Below are 10,201 nucleotides of genomic sequence, written 5' to 3' on the forward strand. Positions count from 1 at the left end.
GGAAGTCCCTCCAGAGGCCAAGGAGACCCCTGTTTGGATCTTCCAGGCTCAAGAAAATGTATTAGGTTTTAGTAGAGGAAGAGCTTTTTTAGGAAATGAAAGGTGAAGAGATGCTTTCTCAGAGCAGAATGCGGTCTATCTAGAGCAGGACACACTTTTGGGCTCTTTGGCTCTTTTACAGGAAACCTGGTGAAGAGCAGCATGGAAAGTGTGTGGGAGGCAGAAGGAAGAGGCCCAGCAGTCTCCCATCCCATGTCGGTCTACACACACTGGTACTCAGCCTGGCCTGTTCTGGGCAGACAGCTTAGTCCTGAGCCTGGTGATCTGCACCTGAAGTGACAGCTGGTCCCTGCTTATGGAAGAAAACAAAGCCAGATGCTGAAGATAGTAGAAACAGGTTTACTCAGAAACCACTGCAACAGAGGAAAGAGAGGTCTGTGCAGAACTGGCCTCGACTAAGACCCTTGCAGAAAAGGCTAGGAGTAGGGAACAGAAAGGCCAAGCAGCCAGGAAGGTGGAAAAGTGCAGAAGAGACAAAACAAAATCAATAAAGAAAACAAACCGTCCGAGTTGCTTAACTGATGCTCATGGAGCCTCCAGCAGGGTGGCAGCAGTAAGGCCCACCTTCTCATGAGACTGGAAGCAGTCTCCCTGTGTGCTCCATGTCAGAGTAGCCCTAGGCCCTGGGAGGTAGAAAGCTGCACAAAGCAAGCTCACTGAGCCCTCGTTGCCAATTCTTCTGAGTCCTGAGACGAAACACAGTCATATCAACATGTTCTGAGAGGCAGTCACCATCTAGACAGGCAGCTAGCGACACTAAGCTGGAGCCCAATAGCTGCCCTGGGGAGATGCAGTCAAGATTACACATGCTTCACTGATAGGCAATCTATCTGGGTTACATCCCTCAGGGACAAACACAGTCCCTGGGCAAAGTTCTGAAGCACACAGCTGTCAAGGAAGAGGGCACTAACCCTGGCCTAAGTGGGTAAGAGCCCACATGCCTCCAGAACATGCTTACAGTTGAGACTAGTGCCATGGGCCAGAACGTATGCCAGCATTGCAGTGGGTCTCATGTACTTTGGGGAGGCCTGTGCGTTGTGGTCTCAGTTGCTCTGAGACAAACTCAAAACATGCCCAACCTGACAGAGTCACCAGAGTGGTTGGTGGAGCAGCAGGTTCTTGTGAAGTCAGTTTCAGTCACTGTCACAATCATGAGCTGTGGACAGCCCAAGCCTTCCCATGGTGTCTTGTGTGATCCAGGAGTGACAGGTCAATGTGCTTTACCCAGACCACCTCTCAAGGTTGTGTTGGCAGGAAAAATCCTGAATTAAAACCCCAGCTCCTTGGGGCTGGGTCTACAGCTCAGCAGTAGAGCGCTTATCTCACACATTCAAGACACTGAGTTCAATCCTCAGCACCACATAAAGATAAATAAAGATATTAAAAAAACAAAAACAAAAAAAACAAAACCCAGCTCCACCAGAGCAGGCTCTTACCACTCACCATGAAGGTGGCTACTCCCCCTTTGTTTCTCAGCTGGCATGCCCACCATGTGTACCCACCCACCCACCCAGGTGGCACTCAGAGAAGCAGAGAAGCCCTGGCCACTACTGTAACCTGCTTTCCATCTCCAGATCTATTGAGGAGCAGTGGGCTCCCCATGGCTTCCAGAAAGGGCACATTCTTTGGCTCTCTCAGTCCTTACAGTTTTTGGTTCAGGCTGAGAAGTTTCAAGAAAATGTGCCACGCAGCACAAATGCATCTTGACCTCTACAGGTGTGTTCCCTGCAAAGTGGGGCACTGGACCAAACAAGATGGTTCTTCAACCCAGGGACCTGTGTCCACCCACTGTCACAAGCGCTTATCCTCTGCCAGGGACAAAAAGACGGGTTCCTGACAGCAACAGTACACATTTTCAGGTAAGCAAAAAAGCTCCAAGTTTCAGGGAGGCAGAAAGGTCCTGGGTCACACAGCAAGCTCCTGGACAACAGGTGTGACTTTTGAGACCCTTGCTCCATGAATGCCAGCTGCACCCACACTGAGGGACAGACTCAGGACCCAGCCTACCTCTTAAGGGGATAGGGCTAGCCCTGGGTGCTCTACCCAGGGATGACTTTTAAGAGAAGCTGTCAGGCAAAGCAGTCAGAAGTGAATTCTAGGAATGCCACTTCTGGATGTCTTCTAAGAGCGCAGACATGTCCTCATTGTTGAAGCCCCTTTGAGGTGACTTCCTTAACCTGCTATGTGGCAGGGCTCATATGGTCCCCCTCGTGCCTGCTCCTCTAAGTGGGCCCTTGGCCCTGCCCTCTATAAACTCAAAAGTACAGACACCACCCTGAGTGTGAGGGGTACAGGCTTTATTTAATGGGTAAATAAACATTTTGCATGAAGCAGGACATTCTTAACAGCAATTCTGAATCCATCCCAACACTCTACTTTCCTGCCAGTATAAATGACGTCATGTAACATAAGCAAGTTAAGGCTGCAGGTTTACTCACATCTATTCATTCCTACAGACGGAAGGTCTATCACATGTGTGTTTTCTGATGTTGTGTAAGCCTTGAGCTACGGTTAAAAGCTTTGCCACAGTCGTTGCACTTGTAAGGCTTCTCTCCGGTATGAATCCTCTGGTGTATGATCAGATGTGAGCGCCACCTGAATATCTTCTCACAGTCACCACACTGGTGCAGTTTCTTTATGGTGTTAACCTTTTTACGGCTCACAAAGGTGGAACCTTCCAGGGTGTTCCCATATTCATAGTACCATTGGGCTCTAGTGTGTATTCTCTGGTGTTCGATAAGATAAGAGCTCCGACTGAAGGCCTTTCCACATTCGCTACACTCGTAGGGCTTCACTCCTGCATGAATTATCTGGTGTTGGAAGAGGGTTGAGTTCTGACTGAAGGCTTTTCCACATTCAGTGCACTTGTAGGGCCTCTCCCCGGTGTGCACCCTCTGGTGGATGGTGAGCTGCGTGCTCATACTGAAGGCCTTCCCACACTGGAGGCACTCATAGGGTTTCTCTCCCTTGTGGATCCTCTGATGGTAGATGAGGCTGGAGCTCTGGCTGAATGCTTTCCCACAGTCGTGGCACACATAGGGCTTCTCTCCAGTGTGGATCCGCTGATGCTGGATGAGGTGTGAGCCCTGAACAAAGCCTTTCCCACACTCGTCACATTTGAATGGCTTTTCTCCAGTGTGAGTTCTCTGGTGGCGAATGAGTCGTGAGCTACACCCGAAGGCTTTTGTGCACTTATTGCATTTATAAGGCTTCTCTCCAGTGTGAATCAGCTGGTGCTGGCTCAGGCGAGAGATCCACCGGAAAGCCTTCCCGCACTCGTTGCACTTAAAGGGCTTTTCCACAGTGTGACTTGTCTGATGCACAACGAGGCTTGGGCTCTCTGAGGCTCTGAGCATCTGAGATCTCTCCCCGGCGTGCATCCTCTGGTGCTGAGCTAGAGTTGAGCTCTGGCTGAAGGCCTTGCCACACTCCTTGCACAGGTAGGGTCTCTCTCCGGTGTGAGTTCTCTGGTGTCTGACTAGTTGAGACTGCTGGCTGAAAGCCTTCCCACACTCCCGGCAGCCATAGGGCCTCTCTCCTGTGTGGATCCTCTGATGATGGATGAGGCTGGAGCTCTGACCGAATGCTTTCCCACATTCCTCACACCTGTATGGTTTCTCTCCAGTATGAATTCTCTGATGCTGAATTAGTTTTGAGCTCAGGCGGAAGGCTTTTCCACATTCCACACACTTGAATGGTTTCTCCCCAGTGTGGATTCTCTGGTGTTGATTAAGCTGTGAACACAGCCTGAAGACTTTTCCACACTCCTCACACTCATATGGCTTCTCGCCACAGCAGTTACTGGAAAGTTTCCCCTGAAAGCAGCCAGACAATTGTTCTTGGCATTCTTGACAGCAGTTAGGCTTCTCCTGTACACTAATTTCCTGGTATGGAGCCAGATCTGGAGTGTGTCCAAAGTCTCTGCCGCACACCTGGCACTGCTGTGACATCCCTTGAGCACCAGCTCTCTGACCTTTACCAGGCTGACAGCTGAGGCCACTGGCCCCCAGCTCCTTGGATTCCTGTGTAGTGTCCTTGGTGAAGGTTTTGGGAGCCAGGGTCCCCTGAATCAAACACTGTTTCTGGAGAAGGGCGCCCCTTTCTCTCAGCACAGGGCTGCTTGGAAGTCTCTCTGACCAGACCTCAGAATTGGAAATGTCTGCAGAGCCAGGACCCTGAGGCTTCAGAAGGTCCATGTCCTCCTGTGCAAGCCTAACAGTAGAATCTGAAATAAACAGGAAATGAAAATACTCTATACATACTAAGCTCACAGAAAGGACAAAGACTGAAGTGGTGGGGAAGGCCAGCCCTTCCTAGGATGGGCTGCATGGAGCACTGCTACACACCCCAAGGGGAGATGTATGCGAGAAGAGGTACTTGGAGAGGCCTCATACTTGGCCTCATTGATGCTTTTTGGTCCGCAGTGGTGAAGTGCTCCTCTCTGCTAGGCAGAATGCTGGGAGTTGCATGACCTAAGAGGAGTTTGTGAGAAGAGGTGCATCCCAGGGGCACTGTGAAGAATGCAAAATGGGACTGGACAAAGCCAACCTGAAGGTGGAAAGTTTGCCAACAAGGATTCTCAGAGGGAGTCAGAGGCCCCCAGCATCCCAGCTGGTAAATGGGAAGGTAAAAAAGGGTCTGACCTGTGAATGAGGGAATGGGCAGGAATGGGAGACTGAGGCTCTAGAGCTGCAGGGGGGTTACCCAGGGAGCTCAGAAGAGGGCAGAGTGCCTGATGCCCATGGCTACTCTCTGCTCCCTCCAGCTGCCGCTCATTTGCACCTGACACTCCTTGCTAGGCTGGAAGCTGAGTGGTCACACCCAGCAAACCACACTGACTTCCCTTTCCCTGTGACAGGTTTCTGGAGGGTCCAACCCATCAGTCCCCCAGGAAACCTTCCTGAAATCTGCTTTCCTCCTGGACTTTCCTTCAGGCTCCTGTCCTACTCCAAAATCCCAGAGAGCACCTCTGCTGAAACCACACTTCTCCATGACCATAATCACACAGTCACAGTCACAGCCACAGTCAGCCTGGTTCCACCCACGGCAAATTCACAACCCAGTCAGGGCTTCAGCCTCACAGCTCTGCTCACTCCTATCCGTTAGTGGCTGGGTTTCCGACTTCCAGTGATCTCCATGTCTTCCAGAAAGGGGTCCCACCTACCTAACTCTTCTGCGTGATGGGAACAGATCCCAGTGGTTCCTAATTGGTCTTCCACAACCCAGTGAGGTTGGCAGAAGCCTCACCCACAGGAGGCAGACTGGCTCAGAGCTGAGCAGCTTGCACAAGGCCATGATGATGAGGACAGCATTTGGAGCCTTGAGGAAGCCTTCTCCCACCCCAGCCTCACAGAAAAGCTGCTCCCTGGGCAGGGCTTGCTCATCCCTCCTCCAAAGCCTTCCTCTGCCTGGAGGTGAGAAAGCAGGACACTAAGACTCCCAGCAAGTACTGCTCCTGCTCTTCCCCCTGCCAGAAACTCAGAGGACCAAAGGAGAGTGAGATGCAACCCTGGTAGGGCTAAGGCCTGGTGGAAATGCCCAGGTCTTAGGCTACACAGAACTAAGCAGCTCACAGTCACTTGCAACCACCAACCAAAGGACCAGGACATCATAGACAACCTGGCTATGCTCATATTTTCCACGCTCTGGGTCCCTGTGTATACATCCAAAAGAGGCTTGGTGTACATTTCCCAGTTCTGCCCTGACCCTGCATAACACCAGGCCATGGCCCCACTTTGTCCTGCTGCCCAGCCTCCTGAAGCCTCCTCTGTTGGCAGCCTCTGACCTCCTGCCTGGCCCATTTCTCTCTGACCCTATTTAACACTGACAGCTCCTGCATGGTACCCTCTAACTGAAGCTCAAGGTCCTCTCCCCTTCCCTGGAACATGAAGGTCCTTCTCCAGCAAACTCTGGTAATCCCTGGGAAAAGGCAAGCACTACGAAACAGCAGAGCCTCTTTGGAAGAGAGAACACATGTCCTCCCAGAGCAAAGGCACAGCAGCGCCTGACTTATCACTCTCGTCACTATCTGGGAACAAGGAGCTAGGAGTCACACATCAGGGGGCTCTGGTGGTAGGCAAGGGCATGGGGAGGGACTGCTGCAGACTCTGCCCTCTGTTCCCTCTAGTCCCCTTCGATATCTGATGCCAGCTGTGACCAGTCGGGGACAAAGAACTTGCCTGAGCATTTCCTTTACTCCATGCCTCTGGCTGTGTGCTCCTGTATACCGTACTCCAGGGCCCACAATCTTGTCCTGAGACCACTACGGGTTACCCTGTGTTTGCTTCATCCCCTTATGGGTACAACTTGCTGCACATAAACCTTTCAAGCTGTCATACTCTGCCCACTGCAGCTGGCTTTTCTGCCACATTGTGCTCTCCACAACCTTCCTCCACCATGCAGGCACCTTACTGAGAGGCTTGGTTTTAACTGGCCACCCTCCAGCTTTGTCTCCTCCCCAGGGAGGATCAGAATAAACCTTTGCAGGAGGGGCAGAGGGGAACATGGAAATAGGTTGCTACACCCATAGAAATTTAACATGAGGATGTCAGGCGGCCCCTAATCCAATAAGAATGGTGTTCTTATAAGGAACTGGCTACATAGGACAGACAAACAATAAGAAGGCTGCCAAGTGAAGGAGGCAGGGTCTGGAATGGCACATCTACAAACCAAGGAACACCAACAACTGCATAAAGTCCCCAATCCTGGAAAAGGTAACAAGGGCCAAGCCCTGCAGACTTCTGGGCTCCACGGTGAGACATTTGTTGTTGATTTGTGTTACTTTGCTGCAGCAGCTGCAGGAGGCCAGTGCACCAGGGTCTGATCTGAGGGGCTTGGTTCCCCAGGCCCCAAGAAGTTCCAGAGACAGCAGCAGGGGCAATTTGTTTGAGTAGAGGAAGTGGAAAGCAAAGTTTAATGGTTCCTCAGATCCACAGATTTGTGCCTTTCTTCGATAGGTATATAAGTAAAATTAGAAACTGAACAAAATGTGTACAATTTCAAAAAACAAACTTTTTACTGAATGCACAGGTGTTTTGGGTTCTTGCCATTACATGGAAGTCCCACACCTGTTGTGCTTCCTTCCACCCCTGTCCTTGCCTATGCCCACCCCCAGCAGCCCAGTCAAGCCCTTGGGATTCACCCCAACCTCCCACTTCTCTAGTTCCCACTTTTGGGAAGGCTACTCCTTCCCAAAGGCTCTCTGCTACAGGACCTACACCTCACCTGTCTGGGAGGTCCATGGTGCTTCTGTCCCCTCAACTCCCTGCAGGTCGATAACCCACGGCTCTTGTCCCTGTTCCAACCGAGAGATCAGCTCAGGTTTGAAGACCAGGAATCCTGCTGTGTGTGGTCAGAGAAGGAGATGCTAGGAGCATGGCTAGTGCTTGACATCTCCCCAAAATAAAAAGGGTGAGTTGCCCTCCAGGTATTAGCACATACTAGCCAGAAGCAGTGATGCACCTGCAGTCCCAGTTACTTTGGAGGCTGAAGCGTTCCAAAAACCAAAGCAACGAAACAAAAACAAACCAAGCAAGAAGCTGGCCCACAGACTCTCAGAAAAGAATAGCGCAGAAACACACTACTTCATATTTTAAGACCATCAACAGGAAAAAGAGATTGTCAGCAAATCATGTTGGGGAAATGTTTCAACGCTCAGACAAAAATAAAACAGGGTTTTTCCTTAACTCCAACACAATGGTGGAGCCTTGATATTAATAAGGAAGATAAACTGTAAAATTCACAGGAGAAAATGTAGGCCATCTCAAAGAGCTTGAAGTAGGGAATAACTAATAAAACCTCAAGGGCACAAGCTATAAGACAAAACCCAAAGTACATTATGTGAAAATGTGACAAGACTGGGAATGCAGCTCAGTGGCAGAATGCTCACCTAGCAGGCATGAAGCCCTGGCACGCTCAATCCCCAGTACTGAAAAATACAAAAAACAAAAAACTAACCAGCGTTACCAAACATGAGAGAAGAGTAAAGGTACAATGTGAATTGGTGTGGTGTTCATCTTTGATATACTGTAAGATAGACTTTGTATAAAATACTTTCACACCTCTAAGCCTCAGGGACACCTTAGAATTGAAGTCAGAAGCCTTCCAGCAACTGGTAACAGATGTGACATGCCACTGCTGCCCACACAAGCTGCATTTATCTGCTCTGTACACTGTCTTCAAAAAATTTATTCTGGCCAGGCATAGTGGCACATGCCTGCAATCCCAGCGACTCAGGAGGCTGAGGCAGACAGATCACAAGTTTGAGGCCAACCTCAGAAACTTAGGTGAAGCCCTCAGCAACTTAGTGAGATTCTGTCTCAAAAAATAAAAAGGGCTGGGGATGTAGCTCGGCTGCAAAGTGCCATACATTCAATCTCCAGTACCAAAAAAGAAAAACAAATGTTAATTTAGTAGCTTAAGAAAAAAGAGGCTTTATTAACTCTCAGAATTTCTCCCACCCAGTGAGGGCTGAGTCACCTGATATGTGCAAAGTCTGGAACCAGCCTAGCACAGGTTTGAGGCCCCTATTTGGCCCAAAACAGTCTGAGCACTCAGCCTCCCCCACATCTGATGCAGGCCTGACTGTGTGGGTGCTGACTGACCGTGCAAGGGAGAGGGACCAAGGTGCCACCTCACCTAGTCCGGCCACGCTGCTGTGGTTCTCCAGCATCACCTCCCTGTAGAGGGCCTTCTGGCCAGAGTCCAAACACTGCCACTCCTCTCGGGAGAAGTGCACAGCCACGTCACCAAATGTCACCGCCTCCTGAAAGGACAAACACCAGCACCCCAGGGATCCCTGGGTGCCAGCCCCATTCTTGCACGGCATCACAGCATATCTCAGGCAGATGTACCAAGGGGTTGGGCAAGAGTTGCCCAGCTCCTTCCTCCAAAATCCGAGGAAAGGGAAGTTTAAGAGGAGAGGAGGGACCTGGCTCTTGGTAACCATATGACCCTCCCTCTCACAAGCCTCAGATGGGCTGATCTGGCAGAGGTTTGCTCACTGCCTTTGGGGTGCCAAGGGGGGTGCCTGAGCCTGGCAAGAGCTGAGGGTGGGTCTGGGTCTTTGTCCAGGCCCAGGGAGCAGGGTAGATGCCCAAAGTAGGAGGTGGAGACTTTCCAGAGCAAGTGTGGGAATGGAGGCAGCCAAGCTTCCTACCATGAGGCTTGATGGATGGTGTCCACTGGTCTTGGCTGGGACACCTGCAGGGAATTATGAAAGGGTTAGAGGTCAGGGTAGAAGCTCCCTAATGCCTAAGAAAATCAAGGCGGACTGTATTTCCTGCACAGCAGGCACATGAGTTAGGTTGAAGCAACCCTGGTGCTTAAGTATGTGGCCCCTGAAGCCTTGTGCATCTTTCAATGTGTTTGTGCATGATGAATCAATCCACACAGGAGTGGCTGGCATGTACCACACACTCAAGTAGGCAAAGGGGAGGCAGTAGTGAATGCACAATAATCCTACCTTCATGGACCAGGCTAGTGGAGGAAAGAACAAAATAACCAAAAAATCATAACCATGGTAGTGCTGATACGGGGAACTATGAAAACCTTTAACTGGAAAACTGATTTAGGCTGAGTGCAGTGGCACATGCCTATAATCCCAGTGACTCGGGAAGCTAAGACAGCAGGATTGAAAGTCTGAGGCCAGCCTCAGCAACTTTACAACGTCCTTAGCAATTTGGTGAGACCCTGATTCAAAATGAAAAATAAAAAGGACTGTGGAAGTGGCACAGTAGTAAAGTGCTCCTGGGTTAAATCCCCAGTACCAAAATAAAACAAAACAAAAAAATCATTTAGTCTAAAGGGTCACTTCTTCAGGGATCTAGGCCAAGGTGACTGTGGTGGGGAGAACACTCCCGGCAGTATGAACATCATGTGCAAAGGGCCTGAGGCAATTAAGAATAAGACTGAAGGGGCTGGGGATGTGGCTCAAGCGGTAGCGCACTTGCCTGGCATGCGTGCGGCCGGGGTTCTATCCTCAGCACCACATACAGACAAAGATGTTGTGTCCGCCAAATACTAAAAAAAATAAATAAATATTAAAAAAATTCTTTCTCTCTCCCTCTTTCTATTAAAAAAAAAAAAAAAAAGAATAAGACTGAAGGAGCCAGTGAGGGTAGATCACAGGCAGCAGGCATGC

At 50.2% G+C, this 10,201-nt stretch overlaps 1 protein-coding gene across 5 annotated transcripts in view; it reads right to left on the reverse strand.

Moving 5' to 3' along the window:
• Window positions 1–2,360: 2,360 nt before the first annotated feature.
• Znf7 (zinc finger protein 7) overlaps window positions 2,361–10,201 on the reverse strand; it is a 121,715-nt gene continuing 113,874 nt past the window's right edge. The window contains exons 2-6 of one of the 5 annotated variants that reach the window (XM_076835546.2): window positions 9,218–9,261; window positions 8,698–8,824; window positions 7,949–7,987; window positions 7,285–7,398; window positions 2,361–4,285 (exon numbers count right to left, since the gene is read on the reverse strand). In XM_076835546.2, the coding sequence (XP_076691661.2) occupies window positions 2,529–4,285; window positions 7,285–7,398; window positions 7,949–7,987; window positions 8,698–8,824; window positions 9,218–9,261 (2,081 nt within the window). In that variant the 3' untranslated portion in view covers window positions 2,361–2,528. Of the gene's footprint in view, window positions 4,286–5,224; window positions 7,255–7,284; window positions 7,402–7,948; window positions 7,988–8,697; window positions 9,262–10,201 lie in introns of those variants that run through there. The other 4 variants (XM_076835542.2, XM_077105572.1, XM_077105571.1 and 1 more) reach the window with 4 other exon arrangements.

The sequence above is a fragment of the Callospermophilus lateralis genome, chromosome 16 (genome assembly GCF_048772815.1).
Source record: "Callospermophilus lateralis isolate mCalLat2 chromosome 16, mCalLat2.hap1, whole genome shotgun sequence".
Taxonomy (NCBI): Eukaryota; Metazoa; Chordata; class Mammalia; order Rodentia; family Sciuridae; genus Callospermophilus; species Callospermophilus lateralis.